This window comes from Ranitomeya imitator, chromosome 2, assembly GCF_032444005.1.
Source record: "Ranitomeya imitator isolate aRanImi1 chromosome 2, aRanImi1.pri, whole genome shotgun sequence".
Taxonomy (NCBI): domain Eukaryota; kingdom Metazoa; phylum Chordata; class Amphibia; order Anura; family Dendrobatidae; genus Ranitomeya; species Ranitomeya imitator.
In genome coordinates, this window is record NC_091283.1 from 430,125,611 (window position 1) to 430,138,196 (window position 12,586).

At 43.5% G+C, this 12,586-nt stretch overlaps 1 protein-coding gene across 1 annotated transcript in view; it reads right to left on the bottom strand.

The window, feature by feature from the left end:
• Positions 1 to 12,586, bottom strand: part of DPM1 (dolichyl-phosphate mannosyltransferase subunit 1, catalytic) — a 45,093-nt gene that overhangs the window by 29,765 nt on the left and 2,742 nt on the right. Inside the window, exons 2-4 of the mRNA XM_069750888.1 lie at positions 5,592 to 5,691; positions 5,449 to 5,482; positions 1,786 to 1,862 (exon numbers count right to left, since the gene is read on the bottom strand). Of these exons, the coding sequence (XP_069606989.1) occupies positions 1,786 to 1,862; positions 5,449 to 5,482; positions 5,592 to 5,691 (211 nt within the window). The remainder of the gene's footprint in view (positions 1 to 1,785; positions 1,863 to 5,448; positions 5,483 to 5,591; positions 5,692 to 12,586) is intronic.

Genomic DNA, 12,586 nt, shown 5'->3' on the forward strand with positions numbered 1-12,586 from the left:
AAGTGTTTAGTTATTCTATCATGAGCTAGGACTTCTTATAAACTGTGCAGTGGTCAAGTAATCTCTCTTGGCATTTCATTACTTCATTACAAACAGGATCATGGGGTGCATTAAAAGAGGTCTGGATACACATGATGAGAGCATTATACTGCCTCTGTACAAATCCCTAGTTAGACCGCACATGGAGTACTGTGTCCAGTTTTGGGCACCGGTGCTCAGGAAGGATATAATGGAACTAGAGAGAGTACAAAGGAGGGCAACAAAATTAATAAAGGGGATGGGAGAACTACAATACCCAGATAGATTAGCGAAATTAGGATTATTTAGTCTAGAAAAAAGACGACTGAGGGGCGATCTAATAACCATGTATAAGTATATAAGGGGACAATACAAATATCTCGCTGAGGATCTGTTTATACCAAGGAAGGTGACGGGCACAAGGGGGCATTCTTTGCGTCTGGAGGAGAGAAGGTTTTTCTACCAACATAGAAGAGGATTCTTTACTGTTAGGGCAGTGAGAATCTGGAATTGCTTGCCTGAGGAGGTGGTGATGGCGAACTCAGTCGAGGGGTTCAAGAGAGGCCTGGATGTCTTCCTGGAGCAGAACAATATTGTATCATACAATTATTAGGTTCTGTAGAAGGACGTAGATCTGGGTATTTATTATGATGGAATATAGGCTGAACTGGATGGACAAATGTCTTTTTTCGGCCTTACTAACTATGTTACTATGTTACATGTTACTATGTCCTTGATTATTGGGAGACAGCATTCACTAATGTATTATGGCATGTTTAGCCTAGACCCCTCTTGCCCCCAGTCAATTTTCATATTTGCGCTTTCATTTTTTTTCTTCTCTTTTTCCAAACCATAGTATTTTTTTTTTGTTACCAACATAGCCATGACGGCTTTTTTTTGCCGGACAAGTTGTAGTGTTGAATAAAAGCATTCATGTCACGATAATGGAGTTAAAAGACCCACAGCATTCCAACATTCATTATTTTCCATCTATGGAGCGATGTGAAAGCTTTTTTATTGAATGGCAACCTGACGGTCTGACAGATACCAATTTGTGGCACATATTACATTTTCATAGCTTTTTATAGTATTTCTTTGGGAGCTTTGTTACCAAAGAAAACAAATGGGGGGCCACTTCTGATGCAGAAGCTGATAGGGGTCAGAGATTGACAGAAACGTTTAAATGTTCAACAGCAGCAATCAGAGCTCAGCTATGGCCACTGCTGCTCGAGACACATGCTGGCTATGTATATAGCTCTTGAGCACTCTTAACACATGGGCATCCCTGCAATGACGTACACGGATGACAATCTGAGCAACGGTGTTAAAGATAAAATGTTATTTAGAATACGATTCTCATAGCCAACCGTCACAGGACTAGAATACACCAATAATATAAAATATTGGTATCTTTTAATCTGACATGTGAATGAAAAATATATATAACCTCTTTTAGTGATCGGTGGGGGTTTGGCATCCATCATTCCACCAATCAGAATGTCTAACCCTTTGCTTTAAAGATTAGTGGGGGGTGTCAACAATTAAAGTTGTGATGTCACTACGATGTCTATTTTTAAAGATTTACGTCAATGTGTGGGTCCCCCAATCACGGCCAAAAGGGTCAAGACAATCACTATGGCCCCAATATTTTAGAGATTTGTTGGGTGTGAGCAGTCAGATGCAGATCAAATCGTACACCCCAGTAATATACCATGAATATATAGTGGAGCAACCACCGTCACCAACTTGCCTGTAAATAATACATACATGGTGTGACAGGTCGGCATCCATGATGATGATGAAATTTCCTGAGGCATGCTGCATGCCGTGAATGTACGCCGTTCCTAGGTGAGGAAATCAAAACATCAATATATAGTACAATTTTTTTTGGGGGGGTGGGTGGGTGGGCAGGCCACAGATTGTATTGCATAAGAGGGTTGCATCTATATTTTCAGTAATACGCAGTGTAAAAACTAACTAAAAACTCATTGTGGGAATGTACCCTAAGAAATAAGGATATGGGGATGGTTTCTACACAGCGATTTTGGAGGAATTTCCATAATATATGGGCAATGAAGCTGTATCTCCTTTGGTGCAGAGACACAGCAAAGTCAACAAGATAATTACATGGGTCCTATAAGAATGTATGGCCTTCAAATTCTCCGCTGGCATCTCCTGCCTCCTAGCCCCTGGAATGGATACTGATACAAGCACCATAAAGCATGAGAAGGAAAATCCACAGAAAACAGTAATACCACTGAAAGTCTGGCAAACTGCATGTTGCAAATAACGCAGCATGCGATCTGTCTGTATCTGCTTAGTTCTAAACATATGCTGCAGGGGATCTTTACTTACTACTGAAAAGAATTAAAGGGCTTCCAGAAAAAGGTTTAAGGCCTCATTCAGATGTCAGTGAGCTTTCTCGTATGAAAAAAAAAAATCCATTTTAATTTTAGCTTTAGTTTTCACCATCAGCATTTCATCTGTGATTTTCTTGTATGAGAAAGTAAAAAAAAAATTGCAAAGCTTCTCCTACCCATAGCGATCTTAAAAATGGAGAGCACATGGGATACCATTCATAACTGTCAACGAATCATAGACTTGTTGGGGTAGTTTTAATCCGTGAGACAATCTGTTGCTGCATCTCTGTAAAATTTGCACTTTATTCACTTGTATAAAAAAAAAAAAAAAAAAGGGATTAAATGCTATGGGTGGGAGAGTACACTTAAGGTACCTTCACACTGAACGATATCGCTAGCGATCCGTGACGTTGCAGCGTCCTGGCTAGCGATATCGTTCAGTTTGACAGGCAGCAGCGATCAGGATCCTGCTGTGCCATCGTTGGTCGGTGCAGAAAGTCCAGAACTTTATTTCGGCGCTGGACTCCCTGCAGACATCGCTGAATCGGCGTGTGTGATGCCGATTCAGCGATGTCTACACTGGTAACCAGGGTAAACATCGGGTTACTAAGCGCAGGGCCACGCTTAGTAACCAGATGTTTACCCTGGTTACCAGCGTAAAAGTAAAAAAAAAAAAAACAAACACTACAGCGCCGGCAAGCCGGAAAGCAGAGCACAGCGGTGACGTCACCGCTCTGCTTTCCGGCCGCTGTGCTTACACAGTGCAGAGAAGCAGAGCGCCGGGGGACAGACAGCGGAAGGTAAGTATGTAGTGTTTTTTTTTTTTTACTTTTACGCTGGTAACCAGGGTGAACATCGGGTTACTAAGCGCGGCCCTGCGCTTAGTAACCCGATGTTTATCCTGGTTACCAGGGGATCGGCATCGTTGGTCGCTGGAGAGCGGTCTGTGTGACAGCTCTCCAGCGACCAAACAGCGACGCTGCAGCGATCGGGATCGTTGTCAGGATCGCTGCAGCGTCGCTAAGTGTGACGGTACCTTAAGGTACCGTCACATTAAGTGACGCTGCAGCGATATAGACAACGATGCCGATCGCTGCAGCGTCGCTGTTTAGTCGTTGTGTGGTCGCTGGAGAGCTGTCACACAGACAGCTCTCCAGCGACCAACGATGCCGGTCCCCTGGTAACCAGGGTAAACTTCAGGTTACTAAGCCCAGGGCCGCGCTTAGTAACCCGATGTTTACCCTGGTTACCAGCGTAAATGTAAAAAAAACAAAACAAAAACACTACATACTTACATTCCGGTGTCTGTCGCGTCCCCCGGCGTCCGCTTCCCTGCACTGTGTAAGCGCCGGCCGTAAAGCAGAGCGGTGACGTCACTGCTGTGCTCTGCTTTACGGCCGCCCGGCGCTGACACAGGATGCAGGAGTGCAGGGAATCTGACGCCGGGAGACGCGACAGACACCGGAATGTAAGTATGTAGTGTTTTTTTTTTTTTTACATTTACAATGGTAACCAGGGTAAACATCGGCCCTGCGCTTAGTAACCCGATGTTTACCCTGGTTACAAGTGAAGACATCGCTGGATCGGCGTCACACACGCCGATTCAGCGATGTCAGCGGGAGATCCAGCGACGAAATAAAGTTCTGGCCTTCTAGCTCCGACCAGCGATGTCACAGCAGGATCCAGATCGCTGCTGCGTGTCAAACACAACGATATCGCTATCCAGGATGCTGCAACGTCATGGATCGCTATCGTTATCGTTCTAAAGTTGCTCAGTGTGAAGGTACCTTTAGAAAGCCTTTGCCTATCCGGGTTGTTTCCCCACCCAGCACAAGCTTGTTTAGCTTGATTGATAGAGCACTGTCTGATTTCCTTGCACAGACTGGGAGGTGTCAATCAAGGTAATGAGGTGCCATTTGGACTATGGAGAAATTGCTCACGATTTTCAAGATTTCTGTTTGCCGTCAGTGAATAGAAACATTCACGTTTACATCACGTGTCACTGTGAAGCTCAACTCCAGTCCTTAAGTACCACAAATAGATCAAGTTTTCAGGATTTCCTTAGTAATGCAGTGGTGATGGAATAATCACCAGTGCAGGGTGGGAAATAAGGAAAGGAAATCCCGAAAACTTGGTCTGTGGTGTGCAATGATCACTCACTTTCTGGCAGAGCTTTGGGAATACACATGCATCGGGTTCTTGTTAAACAAGGTGAGGTTTATTAAACTTCATAATCCTTCAGTGTTCAAATGAAAGTAACAAAGAAAAACAAACACAGTCACTTCTCTGGGGAGAATTAGATTAGAATTATAAGTGCTGGTCATGTAAAATCATTTCTCATGTCATACTGACACTCTACTAGAGAAATAGCACATTTGCACTTGAATTTTTTTTTTTACTTCTGGTGCCATACGGATACAAAACTCAACCTATCCCACTATAGTGTATCACCCTTGTTCCCATGAGACTATGACCTTGCACTGGCTTTTATAGCAATTTAAAGGATTTTACTGTGTACTTATGTGCAATATATAAAATAATTTCTCTATATATACAGTTAGAGCTACGATTATGCTCATGTTCTAGGGTTGGCCCTATACTGCCTCTTCTGTCAGACGGTCCCTACATTTTGAGGCACCATGTTATTACTTATATGCATATTTTAACTATTTTCTAAATAAAAATTGATATTTTAATCTATTTGTCACTTCTATCACGATTGTGATATGCTGGTGGTGACACTATTGATTTCATGCTGAATTGGTGACACCTGTTATGGTTTTTTTGACCAATCTTTCATGATATTAAAAGAAAATAAACATGTCTATAACAAAACCTGTGCAATTGCAATAATTTTGGGGGAGAAATACTTCACTTTCTGGAACAATCTCAAGGGTGCCAACACATTCAGCCATGACTGTATGCAATGTTGCTCTGGTGAGTACGAATATAACTGTTTCTGTAAAATTCATCATCCCAAATGCATATAATGAGAGTGAATGGTTTTTGCACTAACTTATATAAATGTGCCAGTATAAAGAAAAAGCAATATACAGTGTATTATTATTACCAAGTCCCAGCTTCTTTTCTCTTGGCCGGAGCAGCTGAAATTGAGAAAAAAAAAAAAACACACAAAAAAAACCCCCATAAAAATTAGACCATCAATATCAATGTTTAATAACTGTGTCCCTATGTCCTTATAAATATACTCACAATCTTGTCTGAGCCGTAGATTTTCTGCAGTTGCTGAGCCACATCCAATGTCCCATCAGGGCTTCCGTCATCGATTATAATGATTTCATAATTATATCCGCTGAATGGGGACAGAAATTAATTTTGATGATTTCTTCATCGGACCAACATTATGCTAAGTACATATTGTACTTTATGATAGCAGTAAAATTTCCTCGATATGACTTGCATTTTTTTGTGAAAAAAAAACACAAAAAAACGGAAATTTGGCGAAAATTTTGCAATTTTCCAACTTTACATTTTTATGCCCTTAAATCAGAGAGCTATATTGCCCAATATACGGTAGTTAATAAATAACATTTCCCACGTCTACTTTACATCAGCACAATTTTGTAACCAAAGTTTTTTTTGTTAGGAAGTTATAAGGGTTAAAAGTTGACAAGCGATTTCTCATTTTTTCAACAAATTTTACAAAACCATTTTTTTTTTTTTTTTTAGGGACCACATCATATTTGAAGTGACTCTGAGGGGCCTATATGATAGAAAATACCCAGAAGTGACACCATTCTAAAAACTGCACCCTTCAAGGTACTCAAAACCACATTCAAGAGGTTTATTAACCCTTCAGGTGCTTCACAGGAATTTTTGGAATGTTTAAAAAAAATAAAAAAAATTGAATATTTAACTTTTTTTCACAAAAAAATTACTTCAGATCCAATTTGTTTTATTTTCCCAAGGGAAACAGGAGAAGTGGTTGTACAATTTGTCCTGAGTATGCTGATACCCCATATGTGGGGGTAAACCACTGTTTGGGTCCATGGCAGAGCTCGGAAGGGAAGGACTTTTTCAATGCAAAATTGGTTGGAATTGAGATCAGATGCCATGTTGCGTTTGGAGAGCCCCTGATGTGCCTAAACAGTGGAAACCCCCCACAAGTGACACCATTTTGGAAAGTAGACCCCCTAAGGAGCTTATCTAGATGTGTGGTGAGCACTTTGAACCCCCAAGTGCTTCACAGAAGTTTATAATGTAGAGCCGTAAATATAAAAACATTTTTTTTTTCACAAAAATGATATTTTCGCCCCAATTTTTTATTTTTCCAAGGGTATCAGGAAAAATTGGACTGCAAGAGTTGTTGTGCAATTTGTCCTCAGTACGCTGATACCCCATACGTGGGGGGAACCACCGTTTGGGCGCATGGCAGAGCTCGGAAGGGAATGAGCGCAGTTTTGGAATGCAGACTTTGATGGAATGGTCTGAGGGTGTCATGTTGCGTTTGCAGAGCCCCTGATGTACCTAAACAGTAGAAACCCCCCACAAGTGACCCCATATTGGAAACTAGACCCACAAAGGAACTTATCTAGATGTGTTTTGAGAATTTGGAACCCCCAAGTGTTTCACTAAAGTTTATAACGCAGAGCCGTGAAAATAATCATTTTTTTCCCCCCCACAAAAATGATATTTTATCCCCCAAATTTTTATTTTTGCAAGGGTAACAGGAGAAATTGGACCACAAAAGTTGTTGTCCAATTTGTCCTGAGTACGCTGATAGCCCATATGTGGGGGTAAACCACTGTTTCGGTGCACGGAAGGGAAGGAGCACCGTTTTACTTTTTCAACGCAGAATTGGCTGGAATTGAGATAGGACGCCATGTCGCATTTGGAGACCCCCTGATGTGCCTAAACAGTGGAAACCTCGCAATTCTAACCCCAACCATAACCCTAACCACACCCCTAACCCCAACAACACCCCTAACCCTAATCTCAACCCTAATCCTGACCCTAACCCCAACTCTAGCCCCAACCCTAACTTTAGCCGTAACACTAATGGGAAAATTTAAATAAATACATTTTTTTCTATTTTATTATTTTTCCCTAAGGGGGGGGTTTGATTTACTATATATATCGCGGGTTTTTATATCGGTTTTTATGCTTGGCAGCTGTGACACACTAAAAGACGCTTTTTATTGCAAAAAAAAAAAAAATAGTTTTTGCATCACCACATCTTGAGAAGCTATAATTTTTCCATATTTTGGCCCACAGAGTCATGTGAGGTTTTGTTTTTTTGTGGGGCGAGTTGATGTTTTTATTGGTACCATTTTCGGGCACATGACTTTTTTTGATCGCTTTTTTTTTCCGATTTTTGGGAGGCAGAATGAACAAAAAACAGCAATTCCTGAGTTTCTTTTGGGGGGGGGGGGGGGGCCGTTTATACCGTTCCGCGTATGGTAAAATTGATAAGGCAGTATTATTCTTCGGTCATTACGATTACAGCGATACCTCATTTATATAATTGTTTTATGTTTTGGCACTTTTATACAATAACTATTTTATAGAAAAAAATAATTATTTTTGCATCGCTTTATTCTGAGGGCTATAAATTTTTTATTTTTTCGCTGATAATGCTTATTTTTTGCTGGACAAGATGACACTTTCAGCAGTACCACTTTTATTTAACCCCTTCCCGACCTGTGACACAGCGTATGCGTCATGAAAGTCGGTGCCAATCCGACCTGTGACGCATATGCTGTGTCACAGAAAGATCGCGTCCCTGCAGATCGGGTGAAAGGGTTACCTCCCATTTCACCCGATCTGCAGGGACAGGGGGAGTGGTAGTTTAGCCCAGGGGGGGTGGCTTCACCCCCTCGTGGCTACGATCGCTCTGATTGGCTGTTGAAAGTGAAACTGCCAATCAGAGCGATTTGTAATATTTCACCTAAAAAAATGGTGAAATATTACAATCCAGCCATGGCCGATGCTGCAATATCATCGGCCATGGCTGGAAATACTAATGTGCCCCCACCCCACCCCTCCGATCGCCCCCCCAGCCCCCCGATCTGTGGCCCGCTCCCCTCCGTCCTGTGCTCCGCTCCCCCGTCCTCCTGTCCGCTCCCCCGTGCTCCAATCACACCCCCCCGTGCTCCAATCAAACCCCCCCGCACTCCGATCCCCCCCCGTGCTCCGAACCACCCCCCCTGCACACCGATCCCCCCCCCTGCACACCGATCCACCCGCCCGCACACCGATCCACCCGCCCGCACACCGATCACTCTCCCCCATGCTCCGATCCCTCCCCCCCCGTGCTCCGACGCCCCCCCGTGCCCTGATCTCCCCCCCTTATACTTACCGATCCTGGCGGGGTCCGTCAGTCTTCTTCCCCGAGCGCCGCCATGTTCCAAAATGGCGGGCGCATGCGCAGTGCGCCCGCCGAATCTGCCGGCCGGCAGATTCGTTCCAATGTGAATTTTGATCACTGTGATATAATCTATCACAGTGGTCAAAATAAAAAAACAGTAAATGACCCCCCCCATTTGTCCCCCATAGATAGGGACAATAATAAAATAAAGAATTTTTTTTTTTTTTCACTAAGGTTGGAGTTAGAACTAGGGTTAGGGTTAGGGTTAGGGGTAGGGTTAGGGGTAGGGTTAGGGTTAGGGTTAGGGGTAGGGTTAGGGGTAGGGGTAGGGGTAGGGTTAGGGGTAGGGGTAGGGTTAGGGGTAGGGTTAGGGTTAGGGTTTCGGTATGTGCACACGTATTCTGGTCCTCTGCGGATTTTTCTGCAGCGGATTTGATAAATCCGCAGTGCTAAACCGCTGCGGATTTATGGCAGATTTACCGCGGTTTTTCTGCGCATTTCACTGCGGTTTTACAACTGCGATTTTCTATTGGAGCAGTTGTAAAACCGCTGTGGAATCCGCAGAAAGAAGTGACATGCTGCGGAATGTAAACCGCTGCGTTTCCGTGCAGTTTGTCTGCAGCATGTGTACAGCGATTTTTGTTTCCCATAGGTTTACATTGAAATGTAAACTCATGGGAAACTGCTGCGGATCCGCAGCGTTTTCCAAAGCGTGTGCACATACCTTTAGAATTAGGCTATGTGCACACGGTGCGGATTTGGCTGCGGATCCGCAGCGGATTGGCCGCTGCGGATCCGCAGCAGTGTTCCATCAGGTTTACAGTACCATGTAAACCTATGGAAAACCAAATCCGCTGTGCCCATGGTGCGGAAAATACCGCACGGAAACGCTGCGTTGTATTTTCCGCAGCATGTCAATTCTTTGTGCGGATTCCGCAGCGTTTTACACCTATTCCTCAATAGGAATCCGCAGGTGAAATCCGCAGGTAAAACGCAGTGCCTTTTACCCGCGGATTTTTCAAAAATGGTGCGGAAAAATCTCACACGAATCCGCAACGTGGGTACATAGCCTTAGGGTTAGGGTTGGGTTGGAATTAGGGTTGTGGTTAGGGTTAGGGGTGTGTTGGGGTTAGGGTTGTGGTTAGGGGTGTGTTGCGGTTAGGGTTGTGGTTAGGGTTACGGCTACAGTTGGGATAAGGGTTAGGGGTGTGTTGGCGTAAGAATTGAGGGGTTTCCACTGTTTAGGCACATCAGGGGGTCTCCAAACGCAACATGGCGCCACCATTGATTCCAGCCAATCTTTTATTCAAAAAGTCAAATGGTGCTCCTTCCCTTCCGAGCCCCGACGTGTGCCCAAACAGTGGTTTACCCCCACATATGGGGTATCAGTGTACTCAGGACAAACTGGGCAACAATTACTGGGGTCCAATTTCTCCTGTTACCCTTGAGAAAATAAAAAATTGCTTGCTAAAACATCATTTTTGAGGAAAGTAAAATGATTTTTTATTTTCACGGCTCTGCGTTGTAAACGTCTGTGAAGCACTTGGGGGTTCAAAGTGCTCACCACATATCTAGATAAGTTCCTTGGGGGGTCTAGTTTCCAAAATGGGGTCACTTGTGGGGGGTTTCTACTGTTTAGGCACACCAGGGGCTCTGCAAACGCAACGTGACGCCCGCAGACCATTCCATCAAAGTCTGCATTTCAAAAGTCACTACTTCCCTTCTGAGCCCCGACGTGTGCCCAAACAGTGGTTTACCCCCACATATGGGGTATCAGCGTACTCAGGAGAAACTGGACAACAACTTTTGGGGTCCAATTTCTCCTGTAACCCTTGGGAAAATAAAAAATTCTGGGCTAAAAAATTATTTTTGAGGAAAGAAAACGTATTTATTATTTTCACTGCTCTGTGTTATAAACTTCTGTGAAGCACTTGGGGGTTCAAAGTGCTCACCTCACATCTAGATAAGTTCCTTTCGGGGTCTAGTTTCTAAAATGGGGTCACTTGTGGGGGGTTTCTACTGTTTAGCCACATCAGGGGCTCTGCAAACGCAACGTAACGCCCGCAGAGCATTCCATCAAAGTCTGCATTTCAAAATGTCACTACTTGACTTTCGAGCCCCGACATGTGCCCAAACTGTGGTTTACCCCCACATATGGGGTATCAGCGTACTCAGGAGAAACTGTACAACAACTTTTGGGGTCAAATTTCTCCTGTTACCCTTGGGAAAATAATAAATTGCAGGCTAAAAGATCATTTTAGAGAAAATAAAATTTTTATTTTATTTTCATGGCTCTGCGTTATAAACTTCTGTGAAGCACTTGGAAGTTCAAAGTCCTCACCACACATCTAGATTAGTTCCTTTGGGGGTCTAGTTTCCAAAATGGGGTCATATGTAGGGGATCTCCAATGTTTAGGCACACAGGGGCTCTCCAAACGTGACATGGTGTCCGCTAATGATTGGAGCTAATTTTCCATTTAAAAAGCCAATTGGCGTGCCTTCCCTTCCGAGCCCTGCCGTGCGCCCAAACAGTGGTTTACCCCCACATATGGGGTATCAGCGTACTCAGGACAAACTGGACAACAACATTTGCGGTCCAATTTCTCCTATTACCCTTGGCAAAATAGGAAATTCCAGGCTAAAAATCATTTTTGAGGAAAGAAAAATTATTTTTTATTTTCATGGCTCTGCATTATAAACTTCTGTGAAGCACCTGGGGGTTTAAAGTGCTCAATATGCATCTAGATAAGTTCCTTGGGGGGTCTAGTTTCCAAAATGGGGTCACTTGTGGGGGAGCTCCAATGCATAGGCACACAGGGGCTCTCTAAACGCGACATGGTGTCCGCTAACAATTGGAGCTAATTTTCCATTCAAAAAGTCAAATGGCGCGCCTTCCCTTCCGAGCCCTGCCGTGTGCCCAAACAGTGGTTTACCCCCACATATGAGGTATCGGCGTACTCTGGAGAAATTGCCCAACAAATTTTAGGATTCATTTTATCCTATTGCCCATGTGAAAATGAAAAACTGAGGCGAAAAGAATTTTTTTGTGAAAAAAAAAAGTACTTTTTCATTTTTACAGATCAATTTGTGAAGCACCTGAGGGTTTAAAGTGCTCAATATGCATCTAGATAAGTTCCTTGGGGGGTCTAGTTTCCAAAATGGGGTCATTTGTGGGGGAGCTCCAATGTTTAGGCACACGGGGGCTCTCCAAACACGACATGGTGTCCGCTAACGATGGAGATAATTTTTCATTCAAAGAGTCAAATGGCGCTCCTTCCCTTCCGAACCTTACCATGTGCCCAAACAGTGGTTTACCTCCACATGTGAGGTATCGGTGTACTCATGAGAAATTGCCCAACAAATTTTAGGATCCATTTTATCCTGTTGCCCATGTGAAAATGAAAAAAATTGAGGCTAAAAGAATTTTTTTGTGAAAAAAAAGTACTTTTTCATTTTTACGGATCAATTTGTGAAGCCCCCGGGGGTTCAAAGTTCTCACTATGCATCTAGATAAGTTCCTTGGGGCGTCTAGTTTCCAAAATGGGGTCACGTGTGGGGGAGCTCCAATTTTTAGGCACACGGGGGCTCTCCAAACGTGACATGGTGTCCGCTAAAGAGTGGAGCCAATTTTTCATTCAAAAAGTCAAATGGCGCTCCTTCCCTTCCAAGCCCTGCCGTGCGCCCAAACATTGGTTTACCCCCACATATGAGGTATCAGCGTACTCAGGACAAATTGGACAACAACTTTCGTGGTTCAGTTTCTCCTTGTACCATTGGGAAAATAAAAAAAATGTTGCTAAAAGATAATTTTTGTGACTAAAAAGTTAAATGTTCATTTTTTCCTTCCATGTTGCTTCTGCTGCTGTGAAGCACCTGAAGG